The sequence below is a fragment of the Natator depressus genome, chromosome 12 (genome assembly GCF_965152275.1).
Source record: "Natator depressus isolate rNatDep1 chromosome 12, rNatDep2.hap1, whole genome shotgun sequence".
Taxonomy (NCBI): domain Eukaryota; kingdom Metazoa; phylum Chordata; order Testudines; family Cheloniidae; genus Natator; species Natator depressus.
Window position 1 is genome coordinate 32,840,823 of NC_134245.1, and position 13,946 is coordinate 32,854,768.

At 44.9% G+C, this 13,946-nt stretch overlaps 1 protein-coding gene across 1 annotated transcript in view; it reads right to left on the reverse strand.

Annotated features, from left to right (window-relative positions):
- PKD1L3 (polycystin 1 like 3, transient receptor potential channel interacting) overlaps nucleotides 1-13,946 on the reverse strand; it is a 70,496-nt gene that overhangs the window by 30,084 nt on the left and 26,466 nt on the right. The window contains exons 12-18 of the mRNA XM_074969180.1: nucleotides 12,928-13,048; nucleotides 12,342-12,483; nucleotides 7,410-7,610; nucleotides 6,694-6,839; nucleotides 5,639-5,833; nucleotides 4,291-4,416; nucleotides 1,449-1,631 (exon numbers count right to left, since the gene is read on the reverse strand). Coding sequence (XP_074825281.1) covers nucleotides 1,449-1,631; nucleotides 4,291-4,416; nucleotides 5,639-5,833; nucleotides 6,694-6,839; nucleotides 7,410-7,610; nucleotides 12,342-12,483; nucleotides 12,928-13,048 — 1,114 coding nt within the window. The remainder of the gene's footprint in view (nucleotides 1-1,448; nucleotides 1,632-4,290; nucleotides 4,417-5,638; nucleotides 5,834-6,693; nucleotides 6,840-7,409; nucleotides 7,611-12,341; nucleotides 12,484-12,927; nucleotides 13,049-13,946) is intronic.

The following is a 13,946-nucleotide window of genomic DNA, read 5'->3' on the forward strand; positions in this document are numbered from 1 at the left end:
AATAATCTTGGTAACCTCTGATAAAGTTATTATAAACAATAAAATGACTCTAAGAAATAATTAACAAGCCTTAGTGTCTGCTGAGAAATTGGAAAAGTACTGTTTGTGAATGAAAGAGTGAAGTATCAGGTGCTCAGATACCAAAGTGATGGAATAGTGCAAAATGATAGATAGATTAGATGTTTTAAAGGTCAGTCTATTATGAAAGCATGCAAAGGGTATCTTGGTGTAGTCCATATCGATAATTCTCATGAGAGCAATGCATACAGTGAATAAATTAAATATTATAATAGTAATTATAATCTTATAATGTACTACTCTATCCAAGATCTCAAAGCACCACAAACTTTATGGCTGTGATTCAGAAGAAGTTTCTTATGCCAAAGTATGTGAATAGTTCCTTTTGTACATGACTTCAAAGGGAGTATTCTGTGCTTAATGCACATACTTATATACCTTGTTGAATCAGGGCCCAATTGCTTACCCTTCACACCACCCTGGGCCTGGGGAGTATTATCATCCCTAATTTACAAATGGAAAAACTGCAGCATAGAGAGTTTAAGTGAAATTGTCTGGAGATCACACAGTGACCAGTAGACCAGTGTCAGAGCTGGGATTAGAATATAGATCTTTTGACTGCTAAGCCTGTGCTGTAGCCCCTAGCCAACTCTACCCCTTAAGTTGGTCATCAGATCACTTTGTCTGTCTCCCTTCTGTCAAAATTAGTATCTTCAGCCTCCCATTAATGTTCTATACTGAATACCCTGTGCTGTCCCTATAAAGTATTCATATCCTCACCTCTCAGATTAGATTAATATCACACCCTACTCACAGCGATGGAATTAAAATGCTTGTTCCCCATAAGAAGCATACAAATAATAATAAAAATAATTAGAAATAATTCACGTAGAAGTATGAAAAACCCATACCGCATAAATCTGAATAGAAAATCAGGTGGAAGCTTTTCAGAAGGTTCAAGTAAGGTAATTGATTTCAGTTTAGTCCCTTGATGAAATCAGTGGAGCTAAAGCCTCAGAGGTGCTGAGCACATGTAACTTCCTCAGGATTTGGTTCAGTAGGGAAGGATAGAATCAGAGATGGAAAAATCCTATTACAGTAGGTGATCTAATTTATCCACAAAGGGAAGTATAACTCCTTACAGTATATTCTGTAATATACTACTCTGGCCAGTCTGTTTTCATATATCTCAAGTAATATTTTAAGAGGCTGCTATCACTTCCCTTAAGGGACTATTCCATAGTCTAACAGATCTCACCATCCTATTTACCTTGATGTTCAGCCTAACCCCTTTGCACCGAGTAGCTCCCCAGTGCACTCTAAGCAATGCCACTTTCAAACATGTCCAAGTCAGAAGGGCTTTTTTTATCTTCTACGCCAGGCAGACACACACGCACTGTACATTAGAAACTGAACCACATGAAAACAACCTGTCCAGCCTCTGACGATGAAGCATCCTCCGTCCCATTTTGTATGGAAGCTGTGAGCACATTGCTCACTGCGTTGAACAGGTAGCCAGCTGCGTCCTTTCGCTTCTGATAATCCTCACTGTCGTCTGTGCTTACAGTGAGTAAGAACTCACTGACATCTTTGAGAGAGTTACTGGCTTCCACCTGAACAGGAGATATGGGGAAATGGTTGTGTGTGTGTATTAAAAATAATACACATTAAAATAAGCCACTGTTCTCGCTATATGGTCCCTTACAGCAGTGTTTCCCAAACTAGGGACACCGCTTGTTCAGGGAAAGCCCCTGGCAGGCCGGGCCAGTTTGTTTACTTGCCGCGTCCGGAGGTTCGGCCGATCGCAGCTCCCAGTGGCCGTGGTTTGCTGTGCCCGGCCAATGGGGGCTGCGGGAAGCGGTGCGGGCCAAGGGACGTATTGGCCGCCGCTTCCCGCAGCCCCCATTGGCTGGGCACAGCGAACCGCAGAGAGTGGGAGCCACGATCGGCCGAACCTGCGGACACGGCAGGTAAACAAATCGGCCCGACCCACCAGGGGCTTTCCCTGAACAAGCGGCATCCCAAGTTTGGGAAACACTGCCTTACAACATGAATAGTCCAATGGGGCTGTTTGCAGAGAAAGGTATTTTTACTGTTATTATGTATTTGTATTGCCATCATTATGTATTTGTATTACCATCATGCCTAAGCCCTGGTCATGGACATCGACACCACTGTGCTAGGTGCTGTACAAACATAGAACAATCAGGTGTTCCCTGCCCCACACAGTTTACAACCTAAGTAATGGCTTAGTGTGAGAGAGCATATCACAACCTGGCCCAATGGCAGTGTCTAGTCACAGGAGCACACGTGAGTGCCACAAGATGGGTTCTGGTGGTAGTTGCATTCAGCGAGGAGGAAGAAGACTTGTAAACTTCAGCCCTGAGGTCAGGGTGAAGAGAAATGGGCTACAAGGGAAAAGGCCCAGGGAACAGCAGCAGCAAACTGAAGGAAGCTGTACAGGGCTGCTCTGAGTAAGATCCCTGGGCGAGCACACATAATAATGGGCAGGCCTGGGTCCCCTCCACTGGCCGTCCAGCAAAGTGGCCTAAGACCCAAGAAGGGGACAAGGCTATGCTGGGAAACCCAAGTGCAAGGCAGGATTTAAAGGGGCTCTGAGACAGGGTTGAAGACACTGGTGAGGGCAGACAGTGTGTTGAACTCTTTGCTACCATAAGGGGTCCATTCACTGTTGGACTGTGACTTGGCTGGAGGGCTGAGCCACTGAAGACCCACCCAGTGAGGTGAACAACCTACAGGGGGTGCCAGGAGCACGGGAGAAAAGGGATTGCAGCATCCCACCCAGGTGACAGGAGGCACCCACGAGAGATGAGTGTCCCTGTCACGGTACCCAAGAAATGCTACTGTATTGTTAAATGTATGTAGTTAACGTATTTCAATTTTTTTCTCCATGAAAACTATCAGTTTATCAACAAATATTACTTCTCTCCATGCCCTGTGCTCCATGCTGAAGATAGAAGGGTGTTGTGCATTCCCATTTATGCCTAAGTATAGACACTGAGTATTTTGTGATCATGAAACCAAGGTAATAATTACCCGGGCAGGAGCCTGGCCCAGAGTGGTCAAGGGGCTGTGCAAATTTTACTACACAGTGCAGCTGCTGCCTATCCCTCAGATCTGCTACCCCAGCAACTTCAATCTTAAGCTTCTGCTCATGAATCTGACTGAACTACATTGGTTAGTCTCTAAGGTGCCACAAGTACTCCTTTTCTTTTTGCGAATACAGACTAACACGGCTGTTACTCTGAAAATTGTCTTGACTACGGTTCCTGGCCACTGCTGAAATACTCCATCATCATTTGCTGGCTGCATTTGAAACAATCTCAGAAATCAGGAGAAACTGCTTTTTTATTGCTTGTGTGCTGTGAATAAATTGTGTGCTGGGAAAACACAGCCTGCAAAAAAGAATTATTCTGTCCCTTCCCCATTGACTCACTTCCCTAACAGCACAGCACAAAAAACACTGGGATGAAAATTGAAACAAACAGTACCATCCACTGACTATATAATGACAGGTTTCAGAGTAGCAGCCGTGTTAGTCTGTATTCGCAAAAAGAAAAGGAGTACTTGTGGCACCTTAGAGACTAACAAATTTATTTGAGCATAAGCTTTCGTGAGCTACAGCTACAGCATGCATCCGATGAAGTGAGCTGTAGGTCACGAAAGCTTATGCTCAAATAAATTTGTTTGACTATATAATGTTGTTCAAGTAACATTCAGGGATTCCTAGCATTTATGGTAAAGCTGAACAGCTATGCCCAGGTACTGCTGCTGTGAAACTCCTCTTGTGGAAAGTTGCTTGTAACATGTAGTTCAGTGAGAGCATGTACATGACAGTGAGGCAAATGCCAGGAAGTTACAAGCATGAAGTCAAATGGATTTTGGAATAACTCAGCTTTGCACATTTATAGCAATACCTTTCATCCTAGGATCTCAAAGTGTCTTATAGGCATGAATGAATTACCCCACCTGTGAAACAGCTAAGTATTATTATACCTATTTTATAGCTTGGTCACTAAGTTTAACCCAAATGGCCATTCACTGTTGGTGAGGTAGTGGCAGAGCAGGAATAGAACCCATGAGTCCTGATTCCCTGTCTCCCACTCTAGACAATACTGTCTCCTGATATGATCCCTGGTCTCTGAAACATTAAATAAAGAACAGGCTACTGCAAGTAGTGATGCTCTCCCAGGGCCAGGGGCCAGGAGGTGTGGTTCAGTGGGTGAAGATGTGTATCAAAGCTCTGCTTACCTGTGCTGAGGAAGAGAGCTCTTCACTCCTGTAAGTGGTTTCTTTCAGTACCTCTGACATCTTAAGAGCAGTTTGTATTGATGTTACATTAACAGCAGACAGAGTTGTCAGCATCAGCTCTCTCAGCTTGGGATGAAAGGAGATAATTAGAGACAGGAACAAAAATGTTAATTAAGACTGTAAATGTAAATAGTGCTGGATATTGACAGTCTAGTTTGCTATAGATCTAATGGCAGAAACAAGCTCCCCAGGATGGATAATTCAAGCTAGTATTAGCTCTACTTACAAATTGCCACTTTCTGTAGCTATTGACTGTATAATCACAGGGATATTTTGTCACTCTGAGACACAGGGGATTTACACATATAACATCCATTAACAGTAATGAAAGCAACTTGTGTGAATTCCTACCCGTTGGGATGAATGTATAGGCCTTAGTGTACAAATACCACCTCCACTGAAAGCAGAATTGCAGACGATTGGTTCAGAAGAACAACGAATCATAGCTGATGAATTCAGGATATGTTGTACTTCTCTAGCCTCTTTCCCCTCTGAGGAGCTCAAGGCAGTGGAAACATTTAATTGAGCCTCATACCACACCTGAATGGAGCCTTATCCCACTGCTGCGAGGTGTGTAACACACACAGGCAAACAGGTCCAGTGTGGTTGTGTTTTGCTGCCCAAGACCACACAAATAGTGGCCAAGCTGGGAATAGGATGCAGGAGTCCTGACTCCCAGTGCCCTGCTCCAGCCATACTCTCACCCTTGAGAGATCCCCACTACATTCAACATGAATGATGTTTTTCGCGTGCAGTTTACTTAGGGATTGCAGAAGCAAGACAGATGTTGGGACTCTATTACCTCAGCCCAGGGGGAGAGGATTTGGAGAATCACAGAGGGAATGCTCTTATTTCTAAGGGGCCTGGGGTAGGGAAGGGAAGAGATTTCACCCCTTTTGAGCATCCCCCACTGGCTGCTGGTGGGCCAGTGCCCTAGCTTTAGTAGGGACTGGCTGCCCGCAGTCAGTCTCTGGGTAAGTGCAATGCCATGAGCAGCACTCAGGGAGGTGGTGCTGGAATAGCCAAGAGGGAGAATGTTGATATGGAAGGGATGAAAAGTCAATGACTCAAAAGGGCCAGTGGTGAGAAATGAACAGCTGCTTCTTGTTAGCTGAAACCTATGGCAAATGCTGGCCCAAATCCTGAGAGATACTGAGAACCTACAACTCCCATTGACTTCGGAAGGAGGTATGTAAGCCCTTGGTGCTACTCAAGAAATGGTCCAGGGTCTTTACAGAAAATGGAAAATGCATCATTGTAGTGTAAGAAAATAAACCAGCTGGCTGACCTCCCTTCGGGTGTCGGTCTGCAGAGATGTATTAAAGGTGTCTCCCTGGCTCTCCTGATTAAGGACTGAAGACACTGACTTATACAGCTGGAACAGGGACATGCTGTTGTTTCCTTCTTTTAGGATAGCATTTGCTTTCTCAGCCAGAGTGGCCTGCAGGGTCTGGTTCCCAGTGTTCATATCTTCACGTCGAACCTGATGATGCAATTAGACATGCTCAGAGCATTGTTACTGCTGCCTGCTGGTATTATTACCCTTTCACAACCTCCATTATCATCCTAACGATGTTCATAATGAGAGCTGATCAAGAAACTGAGTTTGTTCCATCTTTTTTCAGGGATCTTTTTTTTCCAATAAAATTTTCCAACCGTCTTTAGAACCACCCAGGAAAAAGAAAACAACATTTGCAGAAGCATTTGTTTAAAAAAAATCTCTGTTTTCATCTGAAAAAATGTTTTGATCAAAAGTTTCCAACTCTTAACTTACAAAACAGTTACAGTATCTTCTAGAGGTGCCTCTGGTTTGGTCCACCTGACTGACTGAAGAAAGATACTGATAGGTAGTAGTATCCTTCATGTTAGAGAAGAGAGAGAGCGGGCCTAATTCACCTCTGCAGTACTTCAGTCTGACTCCAGTATGATGCCATTGTAATCAGCGTAGTGATGAGTAACTCCATTGAATAACACTGATGAAGCAATGGTGCACATTCTTTTAATAAGTATGAAGATTTATTTTTGGGCCCCCTGGAGACAGGTTCCAGTATTTCTCTGGTTTTTTTAACTCCAAGACTAACTAAACATAGCCTGTGCTGTTCACTGTCTCTCTAAATTCTGGCCTGAACAAACTGTGATGGAAGAAACTGCTGGCTGCACATGGGATTCTACAAGGAAGCTTGTCTAGTCCTCCTTGGTCAGAAGGATGGTGGCTGTGGATTGCAGGAGAGTAATGGGTATAAAATGGGGAGAGGAAGCTCTGGAAGGTGGCCCAACCATCAGAATCACAGGTTTAGCTTTCGGCCGTCAGAAGCCTAGAAGGGAAAAGATTTTTCCATGTACCTTGACAGTAGCATCAGTCTGAACCGTGTCACCAAACTTATTGCTGACAGTAATTGTAATGTGTAAAACAAAGTTATTTTCCTCTTCTCCAAGAGGAAGATAAACCGACAGGAGTTCAGGATGTGGGCCACAGTTCAGGAGGGAACCTGAAAGAGGAAAGACAGCGTTACCCATCATACACTTCAAACCCTACTGAACAGCTCAGCATCCTCCAAAGAGGCACTCAGCACCGCACAGGATTGGGCCTGTAGTTATCACCATGGAATCATGTCTCTTTGCTTTGATTTGCTAAATTAAAATAGCTCCTCTGGGGAAAAATAGATAATGACCCTTAAATTCAGATTCCTTGCCTAAGGTGATTCCACAGTCCTTAAAGGGATTCTTTAAAAATCTCCTGCAGTTTCTAAAGGGAAACTATTGTAAAGGTCATGGCCCTCTTATACATATATGCCCTGTTTGTACATGTTTTTTCTTTCTGCTGTCATAGGGCCAGGTTGAGCAAGGGCTGCATCTTACTCCACAAGTTTAAAGTGAACAACCCTATGTGCAGAACAAGGGGCTAGTCTGTCTGAGTTGAGGGTATGAGAATCTGGCCAGTTATTATCTGGCCAGCAGTGGAAGTGGGTTATGCCTTTGCTCTTGTTAGTGATGGAAGTACAAGGCTGGGTGCACACACAGGGAAGCTGCCAGTCAAACAAACCAGCCCCAGAACTTACCTGATTTCAGGTAGAAGCAGTACGTGAGCAGACTGCTGTGTGCAGGGGGGCAGGAGTCCTCCGAGCAGGCAGTACTGCAGGAGATTGTGAAGCTGGTACACACCGATCCCTCCTCTGGGGATATAGCACAGACTGGGACCACTGGTGAGGGCACCATGCTGACAACATAGGTTTCATCGCCATATTCATGCTGAGTCATTGCTGGAAAGTTCAGAGGGAAAACATCAGTGATCATCTGATGACTTTCACCAGCACTGAGCATCATACACTAGTAATGATGCAGTTTGTTCAGGCTCTGGGAATGGCATGTTGTCTAACCAGAGCTGAGATACCTTTATAGGCTAATCTATAGCATAGACAGCACTATACAAACACAGATTTATTTCCCTTGTAAAGAGAAGCTGGATTATAAAATTGAGTATTCATCATAGAGCTATTTCCAGATGTGTCTAAATCAGATGATTAACATAATCTTGGATTAGGGTTGTTGAATCAGGGCTTGTCTTTTCGAACACTTTGTGGCAAGCTAGAGTGTAAATCTACCCCACACTAGCCTGCCATGCACTAAGTGTCTGTAACGACCCTGTGGCTGGGCACTACTCTTCTTTGAAATGGGAGTAGGCTAAAGTGCACTAGGGTACTTTTAGCACATGGCAACAGGGTCCACATAGACCCCTGATGCACAGCATGCCATTGTGGGGTAGATTTCCCCCTCCCGCTGCATTTTGCCACAAACTAAGTGTTCATATAGACAAGCCTTCACTCACCTCAAATTACTGCTATACAGGTGACAAAAGGGTTAAAGTGGCCTGAGAGGCCAATTAACCTACCAGGCTGCACCTGAAGGCACCCCCTAGCTTGAAGTGGTTTCCATCATATACAGAGATTACAGTTTGGTTCAATGGTTCTCAGCATCCCCACTATACAAATTGTTCCAGCATCCCTGCCTGAAGGGGGATCTGGCCTAATTGGAGGTCAAACACAGCTAGGGTTGCTGAGTCTTCATAAAGGAAGAAACAAAGGTCTGCCAGAGGAGGGGCCAGGGAGGAATGGTAGCTGAGAGCTTTCTGTTGAGGGCTGAGAGAAGCCTGGGTGGCTGAGCCCTGAGCTGGAAGTCTGACTGGAAATAGGGGCTGATCAGGGACTGCAGCTTGCCTGAAACCATGGGTGGAGGGAGAGTGCGACCTGACCACCTTCAGTGGTAACAGTCAAATCCAGGACCTGGGGCTGGTGTTGGGATGGTTTGAAAAGAAGAAGGCAACCAGCTGAGCCCAGTTGGGCTGAAGACTCAGTTTTTTTGCTGGATTCTGGTGGACATTAAATGAAGTACTCTGAGGCCCTGAGAAGGGTTGGACTCTGTTACCTGGCTTGGCAGGAAGGCCAGAACACACCAATGGCTGAAATCAGCCATAGAAAGCACGGGACAAACTGAGGCACAACTATTGCAACACCACATGTAGCCACTAGGCTGTGGCTTGTTTCAGTAGCAGCTTTGCCATACCTCTACTCTATGCTTTTGTGTGTGTGTGTGTGTGTGTGTGTGTGTGTGTGTGTGTGTGTGTGTGTGTGTGAGTATCATATTATACATCATATTCTGGCAAAATTAAGAAAAGGGTCACTGTAAACATTGCACTCAGTGTATCAAATTATTTAACAGTATATTTGTCCTTTACAATGTTTCTTCTCCTACTATGTACGAGTAGGAGGAAAAGACCTGGGTAGAGACTGTCGAATCGTGGAAGTCAACGAATGGCTATGCAGGTGGTGTCGGAGAGAAGGCTTTGGATTCTTTGACCATGGGATGGTGTTCCAAGAAGGAGTGCTAGGCAGAGACGGGCTCCACCTAACGAAGAGAGGGAAGAGCATCTTCGCAAGCAGGCTGGCTAACCTAGTGAGGAGGGCTTTAAACTAGGTTCACTGGGGGAAGGAGACCAAAGCCCTGAGGTAAGTGGGGAAGTGGGATACCGGGAGGAGGCACGAGCAGGAGCGCGTGAGAGGAGAGGGCACCTGCCTCATACTGAGAAAGAGGGGCGATCAGCAGGTTACCTCAAGTGCCTATATACAAATGCACGAAGCCTGGGAAACAAGCAGGGAGAACTGGAAGTCCTGGCACAGTCAAGGAATTATGATGTGATTGGAATAACAGAGACTTGGTGGGATAACTCACATGACTGGAGTACTGTCATGGATGGATATAAGCTGTTCAGGAAGGGCAGAAAAGGTGGGGGAGTTGCACTGTATGTAAGGGAGCAGTATGACTGCTCAGAGCTCAAGTATGAAACTGCAGAAAAACCTGAGAGTCTCTGGATTAAGTTTAGAAGTGTGAGCAACAAGGGTGATGTCGTGGTGGGAGTCTACTATAGACCACCAGTCCGGGGGGATGAGGTGAACGAGGCTTTCTTCCGGCAACTTGCAGAAGTTACTAGATCGCAGGCCCTGGTTCTCATGGGAGACTTCAATCACCCTGATATCTGCTGGGAGAGCAATACAGCAGTGCACAGGCAATCCAGGAAGTTTTTGGAAAATGTAGGGGACAATTTCCTGGTGCAAGTGCTGGAGGAACCAACTAGGGGCAGAGCTCTTCTTGACCTGCTGCTCACAAACTGGGAAGAATTAGTAGGGGAAGCAAAAGTGGATGGGAACCTAGGAGGCAGTGACCATGAGATGGTCGAGTTCAGGATCCTGACACGGAAGAAAGGAGAGCAGCAGAATATGGACCCTGGACTTCAGAAAAGCAGATTTTGACAACCTCAGGGAACTAATGGGCAGGATTCCCTGGGAGAATAACATGAGGGGGAAAGGAGTCCAGGAGAGCTGGCTGTATTTTAAAGAATCCTTATTGAGGTTACAGGGACAAACCATCCTGATGTGTAGAAAGAATAGTAAATATGGCAGGCGACCAGCTTGGCTTAACAGCGAAATCCTTGCTGATCTTAAACACAAAAAAGAAGCTTACAAGAAGTGGAAGATTGGACAAATGACCAGGAAAGAGTATAAAAATATTACTCGGGCATGCAGGAGTGAAATCAGGAAGGCCAAATCACACCTGGAGGTGCAGCTAGCAAGAGATGTTAAGAGTAAAAAGAAGGGTTTCTTCAGGTATGTTAGCAATAAGAAGAAAGTCAAAGAAAGTGTGGGCCCCTTACTGAATGAGGGAGGCAACCTAGTGACAGAGGATGTGGAAAAAGCTAATGTACTCAATGCTTTTTTTGCCTCTGTCTTCACGAACAAGGTCAGCTCCCAGACTGCTGCACTGGGCAGCACAGTGCCCTCTGTGAAGAAAGAAGTGGTTCGGGACTATTTAGAAAAGCTGGATGAGCACAAGTCCCTGGGGCCGGATGCGCTGCATCCAAGAGTGCTAAAGGAGTTGGCGGATGTGATTGTAGAGCCATTGGCCAATATCTTTGAAAACTCATGGCGATCGGGGGGGGTCCCGGACAACCGGAAAAACGCTAAGGTAGTGCCCATCTTTAAAAAAGGGAAGAAGGAGGATCCTGGGAACTACAGGCCAGTCAGCCTCACCTCAGTCCCTGGAAAAATCATGGAGCAGGTCCTCAAGGAATCAATTCTGAAGCACTTAGAGGAGAGAAAAGTGATCAGGAACAGTCAGCATGGATTCACCAAGGGCAAGTCATGCCTGACTAAGCTAATTGCCTTCTATGACGAGATAACTGGCTCTGTGGATGAGGGGAAAGCAGTGGACGTGTTGTTCCTTGACTTTAGCAAAGCTTTTGACACAGTCTCCCACAGTATTCTTGCCAGTAAGTTAAAGAAGTATGGGCTGGATGAATGGACTATAAGGTGGATAGAAAGCTGGCTAGATTGTCGGGCTCAATGGGTAGTGATCAATGGCTCCATGTCTAGTTGGCAGCCGGTATAAAGTGGAGTGTCCCAAGGGTCGGTCTTCGGGCAGTTTTGTTCAATATCTTCATTAATGATCTGGAGGATGGTGTGGATTGCACCCTCAGCAAGTTTGCAGATGACACTAAACTTGGAGGAGAGGTAGATACGCTGGAGGGTAGGGATTGGATACAGAGGGACCTAGACAAATTAGAGGATTGGGCCAAAAGAAATCTGATGGCATTCAACAAGGACAAGTGCAGAGTCCTGCACTTAGGACGGAAGAATCCCATGCACTGCTACAGACTAGGGACCGAATGGCTCGGCAGCACTTCTGCAGAAAAGGACCGAGGGGTTACAGTGGAGGAGAAGCTGGATATGAGTCAACAGTGTGCCGTTGTTGCCAAGAAGGCCAATGGCATTTTGGGATGTATAAGTAGGGGCATTGCCGGCAGATCGAGGGACATGATCGTTCCCCTCTATTCGACATTGGTGAGGCCTCATCTGGAGTCCTGTGTCCAGTTTTGGGCCCCACACTACAAGAAGGATGTGCAAAAATTGGAAAGAATCCAGTGGAGGGCAACAAAAATGATTAGGGGGCTGGAATACATGACTTACGAGGAGAGGCTGAGGGAACTGGGATTGTTTAGTCTGCGGAAGAGAAGAATGAGGGGGGATTTGATAGCTGCTTTCAACTACCTGAAAGGGAGTTCCAAAGAGGATGGATCTAGACTGTTCTCAGTGGTAGCAGATGACAGAATGAGGAGTAATGGTCTCAAGTTGCAGTGGGGGAGGTTTAGGTTGGATATTAGGAAAAACTTTTTCACTAAGAGGGTGGTGAAACACTGGAATGTGTTACCTAGGGAGGTGGTGGAATCTCCTTCCTTAGAAGTTTTTAAGGTCAGGCTTGACAAAGCCCTGGCTGGGATGATTTAGTTGGGGATTGGTCCTGCTTTGAGCAGAGGGTTGGACTAGATGACCTCCTGAGGTCCCTTCCAACCCTGATATTCTATGATTCTATGATTCTATGATGTCTCCAGATTGAAAGAGATTGTATCTTGGTGGAGTTTTCGAAACTCTGGCTTTCCCCACCTGTTACTTTAATCCGAAATGCTTCTCCGTGTGTCTGCAGAAAGGAGCTGTTCAATACCAATGTAGATCTGTTGCTCTGAAGCAAAGTCAAGGAGCTCTGTCGGAAACCCTTCAGACTGCAGACTGAAGGGAGGGAGGGAGGCTGGAAAACCCAACAGGAAAATTAACAAAGCAGAAGAGGCTGTTTACTGCAATTTCCATCCAGAGAGTTCGGTGTGCTACATTGTTTATAGACCCAGTCCTGAAGCCTTTATTCAAAAAACGTACCTGTTGACATCAGAAGGAGATTTTCCCAACTATGATACATGGGAGTATGGTGCACTAATAGTGACAAAGAATGAATGATATTTGGTGAAACATTCATCCACCTGAATATACATGATAAGGCTGGAAATCAGTCTGAAAAATGCATGTGCAACTGTGCGCCTGCTTTTACACATGCAGTTATCATGATTATCTCTACTGGCAGCAAATGCCTTAAAGGTACCTAGGGAGACATCCCCTCCTCTACCTCAAAGGGCTTTCTTTCAATCTAGGTGTTTATTTTTTGTGGGTGCAGCATTCCTGACCAACCCACTCATCTCACCTTTGACTGGAATGTGTTGTCTAAATACCAGTTATACTGTACGGCCTGGGAGCCTTCCTGCACAGTGGCACTCAAAGCAACTTCTGTAGTGACATTCACTAGCTTGCAGTTTGTCTCACACCTAAAAGGAAGGCAAGACAATAGTTATGCACCAACAGATGACAGTAATCCCAGCTAAAAGCCCACCCTATTTTTTCCGTCTTTTGGACGGAATCTGCCGAACTCATGGGTTATGAGGCAGGTGGTACACAGAAGTCACAAACAGCAACATTTTCAAAAACTCCCAAGTGACTTTGAAGCCTATGTCCTGTTTTCAAAAGGAACAGAGGTACTGAGGATGTGTCTACACTAGGGCTGTCAATTCATCACAGTTAACTCACGCAATTAACTCCAAAAAATTAATCGTGATCTAAAAAATTAATCACAATTAATCGCACTTATAACAATAGAATACCAGCTGAAATGTATTTAATATTTTTGGATGTTTTTCTACATTTTCAATATTGATTTCAATTACAACACAGAATAGAAAGTGCACACTGCTCACTTTATATTATTATTTTGATTACAAATATTTGCACTGTAAAAATGATAAACAAGAGAAGTCATATTTTTCAATTCACCTCATACAAGTACTGAAGTGCAATCTTTTTATCGTGAAAGTGTAACTTACAAATGTAGATCTTTTTTGGTTACATAACTGCACTCAAAAACAAAACAGTGTAAAACTTCAGAGCCTACAAGTCCACTCAGTTCTACATCTTATTCTGCCAATTGCTAAGACAAACAAGTTTATTTACATTGACAAGAGATACTGCTGCCTGCTTCGTATTTACAATGTCACCTGAAAGTGAGGACAGGCGTTCGCATGGCACTTTTGTAGCCAGCATTGGAAGATATTTACATGCCAGATATGCTAAACATTCGTATGCCCCTTCCATGCTTTGGCCGCCATTCCAGAGGACATGCTTCCATGCTGATGATGCTCGTTAAAAAAATTATGCGTCAATTAAATTTGT